Source organism: Haematobia irritans, chromosome 5 (genome assembly GCF_050003625.1).
Source record: "Haematobia irritans isolate KBUSLIRL chromosome 5, ASM5000362v1, whole genome shotgun sequence".
Classification (NCBI taxonomy): domain Eukaryota; kingdom Metazoa; phylum Arthropoda; class Insecta; order Diptera; family Muscidae; genus Haematobia; species Haematobia irritans.
In genome coordinates, this window is record NC_134401.1 from 54,131,766 (window position 1) to 54,146,687 (window position 14,922).

A 14,922-nucleotide genomic window follows, 5' to 3' on the forward strand; every position below is an offset into this window, starting at 1 on the left:
TCGACTCAGAATTTCACCACGACCCAGAATATATATACTTTATGGGGTCTTAGAGCAATATTTCGATGTGTTACAAACGGAATGACAAAGTTAATATACCCCCATCCTATGGTGGAGGGTATAAAAATAGCATATATTGTTTGCTATTTCAGCAAACGGTGACTGCTGTCCCTATTTCAGTAGAATTTTTGCAGTTTCAGCAGACTTTACAACTGTGTAACTAACAAATTTCTTTGATTTTAGGTCTATTTCAGAAAATTTTAAAGTATTTTACTAATTAAAACATCATACAAATAAGTTAATACTTTTTGTCAAATTGAAGAAAATTTATTAAAAATAGATTTTTCCGCTGTTTAAGGCAACAAGGCAACAATTGTATTTCTTTAGCGCTCTATAAAGTTCAAGGCAGACACGAGCTCTTTTGATCGACTGAAATACATAGAAACAGCTGATTTTTGGTTATAAATACAGCTGTTTGTTTCATTTCAGTTGATCGACATACAGAAGCAGGCTGTAATGTTGACTCATTTCAGCAAACCATGAACACAGTTTATGTTAAAGGTACTCAAACGACTCGAACGCAAACCGACTTTTTGTACGACTTTTACAAAATCGTTTCAAATCGGACCTTTGTTTGTTTAATCAAATTAATAAACATCTAAACAATCGTGTTTTACTTTACCAGAATGATTCTTTTACAACTATCTTAAAATGCACTTTTTGTGATAGTTTGAAAGAGCTCTTATTGGCGTCGGTCTAAATTGATCTAAAAATGCACCTAATAATTGCACTCATCCGACACTTTTTTGTAGTAACTTAGCGTGGTACAACTCTTTAATAGTGACGGCACTTTTGCAAGGAGTTTTGGATATCGTACTGTTTTCGACGTGGTGGGGATTCTCAGAAGCGCCGTCAAATTTAAAAAAAATGTTGGCAGTGTTTATAAGTTACAAGTCTGCTATATTCGGCTGATGCTCCAGCGTCTATCAGTGTTTATTCTTGTTGGAGGCAGCGTGTCTGGAAAAATATCTGAAAAACTAACACTTTATCCCATTTGGAAAGTCGAAAATTGTTCACCAATACACCTTTAACAATTTTAAACATAATAACAATAATAAATATAATAATCTAGTTGCGCTTGGTGTTTCACAAAATATAAAATGGCTCTTATAACAATAGTGATGGCAAAATACTTTCATGTGTATTTCATTCTTTTTGATACGCTTCCCCCATCACATTGTTGTAGTATCACTTACGAGTCTGTGGTAGCGATGAGGATGAAATGGAACTTTGAAATGCTGGCAGGGATAATAGCCATCATCGACTTGATAATAACTGAAATCGATTATTCGACTTTTATCGAAAAATGTGGGCATATACACATATTCTCAATATATTGTTTTTATTTTATTCCGATGCCCCTAGTTTGACTTAAAAACTAGCAGGCAATGTTTGCTATTTCAGCAAACAGTGACTGCTTTCAGTAGACTTTTCTGCTGTGTCTACTAAAAAATTTGTTTGGTTTTAGTAATTTTCTTTCTTGTTTGGTATTGAATTTAATTTAGGCTTTAATAAATTATATGTTGAATAGTCTTCATACCCTGCCAACATTTTTTGAATTTGACGGCGCTTCTGAGAATCCCCACCGCGTCGAAAACAGTCATATAAGATATCCAAAACTCTTCGCAAAAGCGCCGTCACTATTGAGAAGTTGTACCACGTCAAGTTACTACAAAAAAGTATCACATGAGTGCAATTCGTAGGTGCCTTTTTAGATAAATTTTGAGCGACGTGGTAGGATTAATAAAAGAACGATGTTACAAGTAGCAAGTTACATGTTGCAGCGTCTATCAGCCAGTTTGTTTATTCTCGATGGAGGTAGCGTGTCTGGAAAAATATCTGCAAAACTATCACTATTCCATTTCGAAAGTCGAAAATTGTTCACCCATACCCTGCCAGCATTTCAAAGTTCCATTTCAACCTCATCGTTACCACAGACTCGTAAATGTCACTTCAACCATCATGAAAAGGTACATCAAAAAGTACATGCAAGTAATTTGCCATCCCTACTGTTAAAAAAGCCATTTTTTTTTTTGTGAAACGCCAAGCGCAACCAGCTTGTTATATTTTAATTAAATAAAAACGAAAATAAAGTTCTGAAAACATAGATTATACGCTTAAAAATGTGAAAGGTATATTGGTGAACAATTTGGTGATTTTCCAAATGGAATAAAGTGATTGTTTTTCAGATATTTTACAGACACGCTGCCTCCATGGAATAAAAACACTGGTTGATAGACGCAGCAACACGTAACTCGCTACTTGTAACTCAACATCATCATTAATGCCAAAAATTATGTTAAATGTAATGTGATAGTGGTATAAATGTTATATTTTTAAGAATTTGTAAATGTTTAATCAAATTAATAAATATCTAAACAAACGTGTTTTACTCGACCACAATGATTCTTTTACAACTATCTTAAAATGCACTTTTTCTGATTGTTTGGAGGGTCCCTTATTGGCGTCGTTCTAAATTGATCTATAAAGGCACCTAATAATTGCACTCATGCGAAACATTTTTGTAGTAACTTGGCGTGGTACAACTTCTCAATAGTGACGGCGCTTTTCCGACGAGTTTTTGATGTCGTATATGATTGTTTTCGAAGTAGTGGGGATTCTCAAAAGAGTCCCCAAATTCAAAAAATGTTGGCAGGGATATACCTTTCACAATTTTAAGAGTGATAACTATGTTTTTAACACTTCATTTTCGTTTTTATTTAAATAAATTATAATAAACTAGTTGCGCTTGGTGTTTCACAAAATTTAAATGCTCTTGTAACAATAGTGATGGCAAAATACTTTCATGTACATTTCATACTTTTTAATACGCTTCCCCCATCACAGTTGACGATTGTTGTAGTGTCACTTACGAGTCTATGGTAGCTATGAGGTGAAATGGAACTTTGAAATGCTGGCAGGGTATTTATACCATCATTTTCAACATTGAAAATTATTTGAATAATATTGAATCGTACTAGATCTGTTTTTGGAGAGTGTAATTTTCTCAACATTCATTTTGGGATAATGCTTTGAAAAGATCTTTGAAAGTGTTTTGAATATAAGTATTTCTACATTGATTGTGTTTGTTGGGGCAATAACAATGCAAAGGTCCCACAAGCAATAGACGTAAAATACAACACTGGTATGTATCAATAGTTTTTTTATTGTTATCAATCACCTTGTGTATTTTTTCATAGTTTTCATTTTGTATCATTGATTCGTGGATGCTTAAATTTGCCAATTGCTTCAGTTTAGAGAAGTTTTTGTAGAAATTACAACATAAATTGGTAAGAACTCTCTTAGTGTTATAGATATTTGCTTGCAAGAGCGCTTAGCATAAGCATTTATGTATAAATTGTAGTGAAATATGTCGGATTCGGAAAGTAATATGTCCGACAGCGGCTCGGAGGTTGGATCCAACAAATCTCAAAAAAGTGCACACTCAAGATCGAGATCCCCCGCCCGTTCTAGATCGGGGTCCCGTTCTGTATCCAGATCACGTTCAAGGTCCAGATCTAGGTCGAGATCACGTTCGAGGTCCCGTTCCCGATCTAGGTCACGTTCTGGATCACGCTCCGCCGCTTCGGACTCGGGATCCGAGGGTGGTTCGCCAAGAGGTCATAAAAGGCCAAGAGGACGCGATGAAGAAGAGGAGGAAGATGTAGATGGAGATGATGTAGACTCTGAGGAATATGAAGAAGACGAGGAGGACAGACACAGGAAGAAAAAGAAGAAGGATCGTTTTGGTGGATTTATTATTGACGAAGCCGAAGTTGACGATGAGGTATGATACAGTAATGTTAAATGTAGTAATTATTTTCATGCTATAATACTTATCCTTTTAGGTGGATGAAGATGAGGAGTGGGAGGAGGGAGCCAATGAATTGGGCATCGTGGGAAATGAGATTGACGAATTGGGCCCAACGGCCCGCGATATTGAAATCAGACGACGTGGCACCAATCTTTGGGAGTATGATGATTAAAATTATCCTGCATCTGCAGTTTTAAATAGGAATTCAATTTTTTTACAGTACCCAAAGAGAAGATGAAATCGAGGAGTATTTGCGCAAAAAATATGCTGATGAATCTATTGCAAAGAGGCATTTTGGTGATGGTGGCGAGGAAATGTCTGATGAAATTACTCAGCAAACTCTGTTGCCCGGAATTAAGTGAGTGTGATTAGTATATGATTAATGTATATATTACTAACCAACTCTTGTACATTAGGGATCCCAATTTGTGGATGGTTAAATGTCGTATTGGAGAGGAAAAAGCTACAGCATTGCTGTTAATGCGAAAATTTCTAACATACCTGAATACTGATGAACCTTTACAAATCAAATCGGTTGTAACACCAGAAGGTGTTAAGGGTTATGTTTATATTGAATCATACAAACAAACACATGTAAAAGCTGCTATCAACAATGTGGGTAATCTTCGAATGGGCCAATGGAAACAGGAAATGGTCCCCATTAAAGAAATGACAGATGTATTGAAGGTCGTGAAGGAGCAGGCTGGTTTAAAAGTGAAACAATGGGTGCGCCTAAAGAGGGGCCTATACAAAGACGATATTGCTCAAGTAGATTATGTCGACTTGGCCCAAAACCAAGCTCATTTAAAACTTTTGCCCCGTATCGATTATACAAGAATGAGGGGAGCATTGAGAACTACATCGAACGTGAGTAGTAAAAAAAAAACACAAAAAATGCCCCAAGATAAATGTATGGAAAATATTTACAGGATAATAAAGATAAAAAGAAACGTAGACCACCAGCCAAACCCTTTGATCCAGAAGCAGTTCGGTAAGGGCACAATTTGCTGCAACAAACTTTTACTCAATAGACTATTTTTTACAGAGCCATTGGAGGTGAAGTCCATTCCGATGGTGATTTCTTGTTGTTTGAGGGAAATCGTTATTCTCGCAAGGGATTTTTGTATAAGAATTTCACTATGTCTGCTATACAGGCTGAAGGTGTTAAACCTACATTGGCAGAATTGGAAAGATTTGAGGAAACTCCAGAAGGTAAAAATGAAAAATAAAGAAGTATTCCAATTTCTAAAATATTTTCTATTTGAAGATGTTAATTTGGAAATTGCAATGGGAGCAAAAGATGACCCCACTATGGGACATTCATTTTCAATGGGAGATAATGTAGAGGTTTGCGTTGGTGATTTGGAGAATTTGCAAGCAAAAATTATAGCCATAGATGGTGGCATGATAACTGTTATGCCCAAACATCAGGATTTAAAGGTGAGATACATTTATTTTCTAAAATTCACATTTCTAATTTTATGTCGTATGTACTTTCAGGACCCCTTGGTATTTAAAGCACTTGAATTGCGTAAATATTTTAAAACTGGTGACCATGCACGTGTTTTGGCTGGTCGTTATGAAGGTGAAACTGGTTTGATTATACGTGTAGAACCGTCAAGGGTAGTTTTGGTATCAGATTTGACAAACCATGAATTGGAAGTCCTACCGAAGGATTTACAACTTTGTTCTGATGTGGCCACAGGCGTAGATTGTTTGGGTCAATTTCAATGGGGAGATTTGGTTCAACTTGAGTAAGCGCAAAATAACAAAAATTAACTTAAGCCATAATTAATTTTGTTTTTCTTTTTAGCGCTCAAAATGTTGGCGTAATTGTACGTCTGGAAAGAGAGAACTTCCATGTTTTGGGCATGCACGGCAAAGTTATAGAATGTAAACCCACTGCTTTGCATAAAAGACGGGAAAATCGCAACACCATAGCTTTGGATGCTGATCAAAATCAAATTAGAAGACGAGATATTGTTAAGGTTATGGAAGGACCACACGCGGTAGGTTTTCGTTGGTTTATAATTGCTGTTCAGATAGGTTAGGTTAGGTTAAAGTGGCAGCCCGATTAAGTTTCAGGCTCACTTAGACTGTTCAGTCCATTGTGATACCACATTTTGCTAAAACTAAAAGTACCTATTACATATGGGCACTTCTAGTTTTAACCACTGAACCTTCACTATTATTTTCTTTTGTTGAACTAACCAGATTGTTCCAAAACATTAACAGACTGCTTAAGTTAACGTTTTCCAGGTCCGCTTGTAATTTAAATGCCCTTGCTCTTCAGATAACAACTATATTTTCAAATTTATTTTTAGGGACGTTCTGGAGAAATTAAACATCTTTATCGAAGTCTGGCTTTTCTTCATTGCCGTATGTATACCGAAAATGGTGGCATATTTGTTTGCAAAACACGCCACCTTCAACTGGCTGGTGGTAGTAAATCCCAGTCAAATAACTTTGGACCATTGGGAGGCATGGGTTTTATGTCACCACGTATTCAATCGCCCATGCATCCATCGGGTGGTCGTGGGGCTCGCGGTGGAGCAAGGGGACGAGGCGGCTTCCGTGTTACACGTGATCGGGAAATATTGGGAAAGACTATAAAGATTAGTGGAGGACCATACAAAGGTACGTTTGAGAAATTTCTTATTTATGGCAATACTTAAAAGTCAAATTATTTTTTTAGGTGTTGTGGGTATTGTCAAGGATGCCACTGAAAGCACAGCTCGTGTAGAATTGCATACATCGTGTCAAACTATATCTGTAGATCGTAATCACATTGCCATTGTTGGGCCTGCAGGCAAAGACGGCAGTCTTTCATCATACGGTCGTACCCCATCTCGCACTCCAGGTTATGGTTCGCATACACCAATATATGCAGCCGCTGGTTCGAAGACACCCTTGCTTGGCAATCAAACACCCAATTGGGATTCTGAAGGTAGAACTCCTTATAGCAGTTCGATGACACCACTCCACGATGGCAGCATGACACCAAGACATGGAGCATGGGATCCCAATGTTACAAACACTCCAGCAAGAAGCAATGACTTTGATTATTCATTGGAAGAACCAAGCCCCAGCCCAGGCTACAATCCCAGTACACCGGGTTATCAAATCAATACACAATTTCCACCCCAAACTCCTGGTACTTTATATGGATCAGATCGCAGTTACAGTCCATTTAATCCGAGCCCAAGTCCGGCACCTTCTCCTTACCCAGTGGGTTATATGAATACCCCATCACCATCCAGCTACTCCCCCAATACTCCAGGTGGTGGCGCTCCAAATTCTCCTTACAATCCACAAACTCCCGGTGCAAGTTTGGAATCGCCTATTGGAGATTGGTGCACAACAGACATTGTGGTTAAGATTCATACACACGACGATGCCGATTTGGTTGGACAAACAGGCATTATTCGCACTGTATCCAATGGAGTTTGTTCTGTATTTTTGCAAGAAGAAGATCGAAGTGTTTCGGTTGTTAGTGAAAATTTGGCTCCAGTCTTACCAGAAGCTGGAGATGAATTTAAGGTTATCTATGGTGATGAACGTGAATCAGTAGGAAAACTGGTATCGGTCTCGGACAAAGATACTTGTATCTGTAAGCTAAATGGTGAAGTTAAAATGATACCAACTGTCCATCTGGCCAAGATGAAATCGATTGATTAAATATATTTCAAAAACAACAATCACCTAAATCAATAAATTTGCTCCAACACATGTACGATAAGCAACAAGTGTCCAGACAAAGTTTTGGAAGCTAATCCATACATCCATATGTTTACTTATTCTAAGAAAATAAAACAGATTTTATGAAATCTTAAAAATGGTGTAAAAAACTTTTATTTCGCAAAAAAAATGGAATTCCTGTACCAATTTCTTTAAATGCTAATAAATGGTATGAAGTGAAATTACAATTCAATACGTTTACGTATAAGATTCTCCAATGCGACAGCATCAATAGCAAATTTGCGAATGCCTTCCGAGAGCTTATCAGTTGCCATGGCATCTTCATTCAGCATCCATCTAAAAGTGGGCTCATCAATGGTAATTTTTTCCAAATCCGCTTCAGCTGCCTTTTCAGCATTCAATTGCAAAACAATATCATCAGAATCATTTTCCAATTCTTTCAACAATGACGGTCCAATGGTCAGCAAATCACAGCCAGCTAGAGCTTTTATTTCCCCCGTATTTCTAAACGAGGCGCCCATAACCACTGTTTGATAACCAAACTTTTTATAGTATGTGTAGATTTTTGTTACGGAAACAACACCAGGATCTTCTTGGGGTTCGTATTTCTTTTTATCCGTATGTGCGACATACCAGTCTAAAATGCGACCAACAAATGGTGAAATCAATGTGACATTTGCCTCTGCACATGCTACCGCTTGACAGAATGAAAACAATAGCGTTAAATTACACTTGACCTTATGTTCAGACTCCAAGATTTTTGCAGCTTGGATTCCTTCCCATGTGGAGGCTAACTTAATGAGAATACGTTCCTTCTTTATACCCATGTCTTCGTACAGAGCAATTAACTTAAGGGCCTTTTTAACACTCTTGTCTGTGTCAAAAGATAGGCGAGCGTCAACTTCGGTTGAAACGCGGCCAGGAACTATTTTCAAAATTTCACAGCCAAATAGAACGCATAGGTAATCCATGGCTTCAGCTACTTTCTCCTCAGCAGAACTAAAGAAGATAGTATTCAAATTAAAAGCATCAATACAGGGATACAGTACTATGGGATTTCATTCAAAGTATTTCATACTGCAACATGATGGAATTGATAACAAAGTAATTTTGACTATAAAAACCCAGATAGCCGAAAATTTTAGGGCAAAGGTTACCCAGAATTATTAAAAAAAATAATAATCCCCTATTTATCCCCTGGTTATATTTAAAATTGAACCATAAGATATCTAGAAAATATTAAACCCATACCAATTTGCTTTTCTACTTACCCGCCTGTCTTATTGCCATACTCCACAGCTTTATCTACAATTCCTTGGTAACGCTCCATTTTGGCAGCATTTAAGATGAGAGAAGGATTTGTGGTAGCATCGGTGGGCTTGTAAAGTTTCATACCTGGAAAAGAGAAAGGAACTCTATGATATCACATACTATGTATACGAATTTTATGGAGGTTAATCAATTTCATACTAGAATGTCATTGCGTGGTCCATGTTCTAATGAGATAGAACATTCAAGGTAAAACTAATGTTGAATGCTGCGACATTGTTAAGGTTATTCGTTCAGTAGTTTCACTTTTGCAAATCAAACATACACAAACATATGGATATGAAATCTTTGTATGTTAAGTAGAGGTGTGCACGTGACACGAAATTGTCGTGACTCACGCGTGAGTCATGATTCCCGCCGATGACAACGGCGTGTGTGCGTGAGCGAAAATAAAATATTCGTGAGTGTGCGCGAGTAACGACTTTCGGAAAAATACGCTCACGAAAATAATCCCGCTTCCCAACATAAAACGCTTACGAGTTGAATTCATTTACAATTTTAGTGACACCTAGGATGTTAAGAGTTTAATAACGCTCTCGATTTTAACCATGCTCGTGTTTTCAGACACCTCCCTCAGTAAATTGCTCATAAAATTCTTCGCGAGTCATAATATTTTTTGTGAGTCAAGGTATTTTTCGTGAGTCACGACATGTTCGTGCGTGTGTGCGTGACTACAAATGCGCAACTCTAGTGCCAAGTCGGAAATTCATGTTGTTTTTGATTAGGGCCAATTATGGGCTATTTCGTTTCTATAAAATTGTAATCAAAATTTAAATTTGCGACTGAACTTTGGAACAAGATCTTTAAATTTAAAATGTCTGCCAAAAACTTGACTTAGTATACTCTGCACTTAAGGTATTAATAATTGTACATATCACCACGTATGCCAAAAATATAAATAAAAACATCTCATATACATATTAAATTTACTTACTTTCAAAATCCCCAGTATCCGCGACAATGGTAGTGAATTTTTTTAGCTGCTCCAAAGCCGACATCTTTGCTTTCTTTGCTTGCTCCATTTGTCTTGAATTTCAGTTGGGGCTCCAATCAAATTGAGATTACTACTATTATTTCTTTGCGGTTTTGCTGCACACTATTATCACGTGTTTCAGAGTTGCTTATTAGAGGAGTGAATGTTTAATGCATGTCATGTTTTTGTATGTTTATTTACAAATTAAATTTTAATCAATTTTACGCATTCTGGAATAAAATAGCTGCATAAGCTTTTATTCCAAACATTTTTAGACGAAATTTATCTAAGAAAAACACAAATGCCGGTTTTAAACAGGGATGTATTTTGTTATATGCAGTTAGAAATTGCATTGCCGTCATACCGGCGTTTGTGTTTTTGTTGATATGTAGAGTTGCAAAAACATGTATCCAAAAAAGATACCAATTTTTGAATTTACAAATTAATTTTGTATTCAACTCTATTGACATTTTTGATACCCATAAGCAATATCCCTGCCAACATTTTTTGAATTTGGGGACTCTTTTGAGAATCCCCACTACGTCGAAAACAATCATATACGACATCAAAAACTCGTCGGAAAAGCGCCGTCACTATTGAGAAGTTGTACCACGCCAAGTTACTACAAAAATGTTTCGCATGAGTGCAATTATTAGGTGCCTTTATAGATCAATTTAGAACGACGCCAATAAGGGACCCTCCAAACAATCAGAAAAAGTGCATTTTAAGATAGTTGTAAAAGAATCATTGTGGTCGAGTAAAACACGTTTGTTTAGATATTTATTAATTTGATTAAACATTTACAAATTCTTAAAAATATAACATTTATACCACTATCACATTACATTTAACATAATTTTTGGCATTAATGATGATGTTGAGTTACAAGTAGCGAGTTACGTGTTGCTGCGTCTATCAACCAGTGTTTTTATTCCATGGAGGCAGCGTGTCTGTAAAATATCTGAAAAACAATCACTTTATTCCATTTGGAAAATCACCAAATTGTTCACCAATATACCTTTCACATTTTTAAGCGTATAATCTATGTTTTCAGAACTTTATTTTCGTTTTTATTTAATTAAAATATAACAAGCTGGTTGCGCTTGGCGTTTCACAAAAAATGGCTTTTTTAACAGTAGGGATGGCAAATTACTTGCATGTACTTTTTGATGTACCTTTTCATGATGGTTGAAGTGACATTTACGAGTCTGTGGTAACGATGAGGTTGAAATGGAACTTTGAAATGCTGGCAGGGATGTAATTGTTTTTGGTTCCGAATATTCCGATTGGCGTCGTTTTCGATTTTTACATTTAGCTCTCATAAGGACCGGTATCCTTTTCTACCCATAAAAAATGCTAAATGTTTTACGATGTTATCGATCGTTTCAATTTTCTGCCGTTAACCTCGGTATGCACCTCTATCGTAAATTTCTTTTGTGTGTCAATAACACAGTTTTGCCATATATTTTTGGTGTCGGTATGCATCTCTTTCCTATATTTCCTAACGAAATTTCCGTGAGGCATTATTATCAATTGTTTACATTTTGCTCCCATAATACATGGCAAAACTGTATTATTGGCATGCAACAACAATTTTCGCAAGAGCTGCATACCGGTCATATGGAAGAAAAATGTAAACGATAGATAACAACGATTCACGGAATTTTCGTTAGCAAATATATCAATGCATTTCTGAGGTGCATACCGTCCTTTAAGCAAGAAATATGTAAACATTCGATATATAATACAATGGTATTTTTGCTACTGAAAATTATGTGAGGCATCGTTATCGATTGTTTACACTTTGCTCCCATAGGAAATACGTGGCAAAACTGTATTATTGACATGTAAATGCCATTAAAAGGAGATTTTTACTAGACCGGTTTGCAACATTAACGAAATTGCCGAAATTTCGAAAAATTCATTAGTAGTTATTTTCTATTGTTTAAATTTTACTCCTATTAGCAATACATGACGAAACTATATTATCGGCATGTAACAAGAATTTGAGCAAGAGTCGCACACCGCCCTTAAGAACCAAAAGACAAACCTACCTTATCGGCACTCAGACGAAATTACCGGTGGAGGTACCTGCCAGGCTTTATGGTTGGGCTTGGTTTTAAAATGAGTTAATTAAATAAAAATATGTATCATTAAAAGCCATTTGCACTTTTTTCGTTATGCACTTCCGTTAAAGCGACTTGCAACTGTCCACTTCCCGTTTGTTCTCAAACCCCATGGACCAAAGACACTTAAGTTATTGTTGATGGCTTGTTCTGTTGGCAACCTTTTCAGGATTCCCATCGGTGATTCCCGATTGAATTCGCAACATTATTGTCCTTGCAATTTGGCAGAGGAATACCAACTCACACAGCCTTAAAAGTACTACCCCAACATTGGCGTAACAATTACTGGGTGGCTAAGCTCTTCCCACATTATTGTTTTACAACTGGATCATGTATTTTTTAAACCAACATGAATGTTTTCTTTGGGAAAATGTAGTTCGAAATAAGAAATATAATCTATTTTAAGCAGTGATTATATTCCATTTTATTTTATTTGTTAACATCAATACGTAGGAAGCCTAATGAGAACGCTTTACTTTTATTTTAGTTTTTCTTGTAATCGAACTAAGATATATGGACCATGTGTATATCCACTCTTTCAACAGTTTTTGTTTTTGCTGATTTATAAAAAGTTTCCGGCTATGTCCACTAAAAAGTTAGAAAAATGTGTTGCCAAGATGAAATTCAACTTTATTTCACAATTAATTTTCTGATCATTTACTTTAAGCCATTGTAAATCTTCTACAGAAATGTTACCTAACACTATATGGCACAATGTTCGGACCCGGCTCTTAAGAAATACTTTGTCATTGGAATTCAAATAGAATGGAGCTCCGCTAATTGATATGAAAACAATTTTCCTTATGGTACGTTTATATTTTATAAAAATTTATCATGAAAACTTGTGTGAAATCCTGGAATTTTTCATTTTATTTTTAGCCCAGTATTTTTGGCTTCTCTAGAAATATTACCTAACACTATGTAGCACAATGTTCAGACTCGTCTCTTAAGGAATACGTTATCATTGAAATTCAATTAGAATGGGGCTCCGCTCATCGATATGAGAACAATTTTCCTCATGGTACGTTGATAGTTTATAAAAATTTATCATGAAAAATTGTGTGAAATCCTGTAGATTTTTTTGGTTTTTTTCCAGTGATTAATGTTTGTATGTATGTATTATATACTTTTTAACTTTAAAAGGAAGAAAAAAAAATTATGATAACTCGCTTGGGACGTTTTTTCCCAAATTCTTTTTTCTATGATTTTTCTTTGAACATTTGTTAGTTAATTACCTGGCCAATTTTGGTCACTATATTTATCAATTAGCCCTTTCTTTATATTGGTCATAATTGAAACAATTCTTGTACTGATAAAATAGGCATTTCTTATAGCTTATCAAGAATTACAAAGAGACGTCATCTTATCAAAGTACAATTAATATCGTTTGATTAAATGTACTCTATTGTTATTTCAACAGATAGGTTTGATGTTTTTTGTATTGTCAATAATTGGTTACCTTCAAGAGTGTATTAAAATAGGACGAATGAATCTACATATCTATAAAAGATTTCGTACAAGTTCTCCAATTGTACGAAATCTTTTATATATATGGGTATACATTCGTTCCGTTTTCATACACTCTTCAAGGTAACCAATTATTGACAATTCAAAAAACATCAATCCGCTTAAACAGAATGGGACCCTTAATAATATAAACTACATAGACCATTTGATATTAATTTCAAAATTAAAAATAGTACCATATATTTCAACCACATTTTCTGCACATTATTATTAAAGTCGTTATAAATAGTTTTTGCAGGAGACAAAAAAATATTCTTCAATTTCTTTACACTAGGTGAACATAATTCTCAAAATAGCGCCTATTTATATTAAAATAATAATCAGTTTATTCCGTAATCATATGAGTTTTATATTAAAAAAAAAGAAAAGATAAACAAAACATCGAGATATTCTTCTAACAATCTAAAAAGTTTGCAGCCATCAATAGTTCCAAAGCAATTTCAGGAGCAATCGGGAATTCTGGAATCTCTGTGGAGCTATTTGTGTATCGTACTTTATAGGTAAAGTAAATGCATACTTTTTGCAAAATGTGTGATCTGAAATGGCCAAAAAGAAGAATGATTTAAAGGTGAATAAATATTGTAGGAATCTTTTTTCGGCTAACAGAACAAAATGAATCATAATTTCTAAATATACAAAGATGTGTTTGAACAAAAGTGGAAAAATCTATTTCATGATATACAATTTCTATCGATTATTATCATAAAACCCTGTCATTGATTTGGTCTCTTAGAACTGGAAAGACCCCCAAACAAGCTATACTAAATTCATTAGCAAATATCCATTCATACATATATAATGTCACATATATGCAAAATTTGTTATACTATAATTACATGGTCATTGGATTGGAATAGTCGTATTGCTATAAATTCTTTTTAAGCACTTGTCACTTACGGTATTTCACGAAAATGCACTTCATTAGCTTCATTTTCAGCAAACTGTCCAGGTCCAGAGAGCATAGCCTTGATGGTGCCAGAGGTTAAAGCGTGTTCCCTTTTCACTATGAATTCATGACCATCTGAAGAAATTAATTTCACATACATAGCGTCTGGGCCTTCGCATCCTCCATAGATTTTATCGCTGCGTGCTTCCTCCATAATATTTTAATTATTTAATAATTTAATATGTCTTTTTCGGATGCTTGCTTGCTTTGTCAAACAGAATTATTTAATAATTGTCAAACCGTCAGAGATGGAAATTCCAGTATAATGCGTAAATATAAACATAGCGATAGGCGGTAGGCGAAACATTTTTTCAGCGACGACAACTACAATAAGCTTGTCGGCAAAATTTGTCTCTTTTTCTTGTTTTCGAATGTTTTTGATTATCAATACAGCATGATTTGTCAATATTTAATATTGGCGTTGAATAAAAACATATAATATCTTGCT

The 14,922-nt window shown here is 35.4% G+C and overlaps 3 protein-coding genes and 2 long non-coding RNA genes across 6 annotated transcripts; 2 read left to right on the forward strand and 3 right to left on the reverse strand.

Annotated features, from left to right (window-relative positions):
* The first annotated feature begins 1,952 nt into the window (after positions 1–1,952).
* Positions 1,953–2,463, forward strand: LOC142241469 (uncharacterized). Its single transcript, XR_012723647.1, has 2 exons — positions 1,953–2,192; positions 2,250–2,463. It is a non-coding gene; the product is annotated as an uncharacterized LOC142241469 (long non-coding RNA).
* Positions 2,464–3,235: 772 nt separating this feature from the next.
* Spt5 (Transcription elongation factor subunit Spt5) lies at positions 3,236–7,710 on the forward strand. 2 transcript variants are annotated; one of them, XM_075313608.1, is made up of 12 exons: positions 3,236–3,350; positions 3,425–3,847; positions 3,909–4,033; positions 4,095–4,232; positions 4,291–4,741; positions 4,804–4,865; positions 4,920–5,086; positions 5,142–5,314; positions 5,375–5,628; positions 5,688–5,883; positions 6,199–6,511; positions 6,570–7,710. In XM_075313608.1, exons 2-12 carry the CDS (start codon positions 3,431–3,433, stop codon positions 7,550–7,552), a joined length of 3,279 nt encoding a protein of 1,092 aa, XP_075169723.1. In that variant the 5' UTR covers positions 3,236–3,350; positions 3,425–3,430; the 3' UTR covers positions 7,553–7,710. The 2 variants fall into 2 exon arrangements, with proteins under 2 accessions (XP_075169723.1, XP_075169724.1); XM_075313609.1 differs by having other exon boundaries at positions 3,261–3,350; positions 3,405–3,847.
* On the reverse strand, positions 7,692–10,176 carry Taldo (transaldolase). The gene is made up of 3 exons (XM_075313610.1): positions 9,837–10,176; positions 8,845–8,968; positions 7,692–8,572 (listed from the first exon to the last, which is right to left on the reverse strand). The coding sequence occupies exons 1-3, from the start codon at positions 9,922–9,924 to the stop codon at positions 7,795–7,797; spliced, it is 990 nt and encodes a 329-aa protein (XP_075169725.1). The 5' UTR covers positions 9,925–10,176; the 3' UTR covers positions 7,692–7,794.
* A 446-nt stretch (positions 10,177–10,622) lies between these two features.
* Positions 10,623–11,146, reverse strand: LOC142241781 (uncharacterized). The gene is made up of 2 exons (XR_012723806.1): positions 10,894–11,146; positions 10,623–10,836 (listed from the first exon to the last, which is right to left on the reverse strand). It is a non-coding gene; the product is annotated as an uncharacterized LOC142241781 (long non-coding RNA).
* A 2,526-nt stretch (positions 11,147–13,672) lies between these two features.
* On the reverse strand, positions 13,673–14,707 carry EloC (transcription elongation factor elongin C). The gene is made up of 2 exons (XM_075312324.1): positions 14,426–14,707; positions 13,673–14,064 (listed from the first exon to the last, which is right to left on the reverse strand). The coding sequence occupies exons 1-2, from the start codon at positions 14,626–14,628 to the stop codon at positions 13,923–13,925; spliced, it is 345 nt and encodes a 114-aa protein (XP_075168439.1). The 5' UTR covers positions 14,629–14,707; the 3' UTR covers positions 13,673–13,922.
* Between the last annotated feature and the right edge of the window lie 215 nt (positions 14,708–14,922).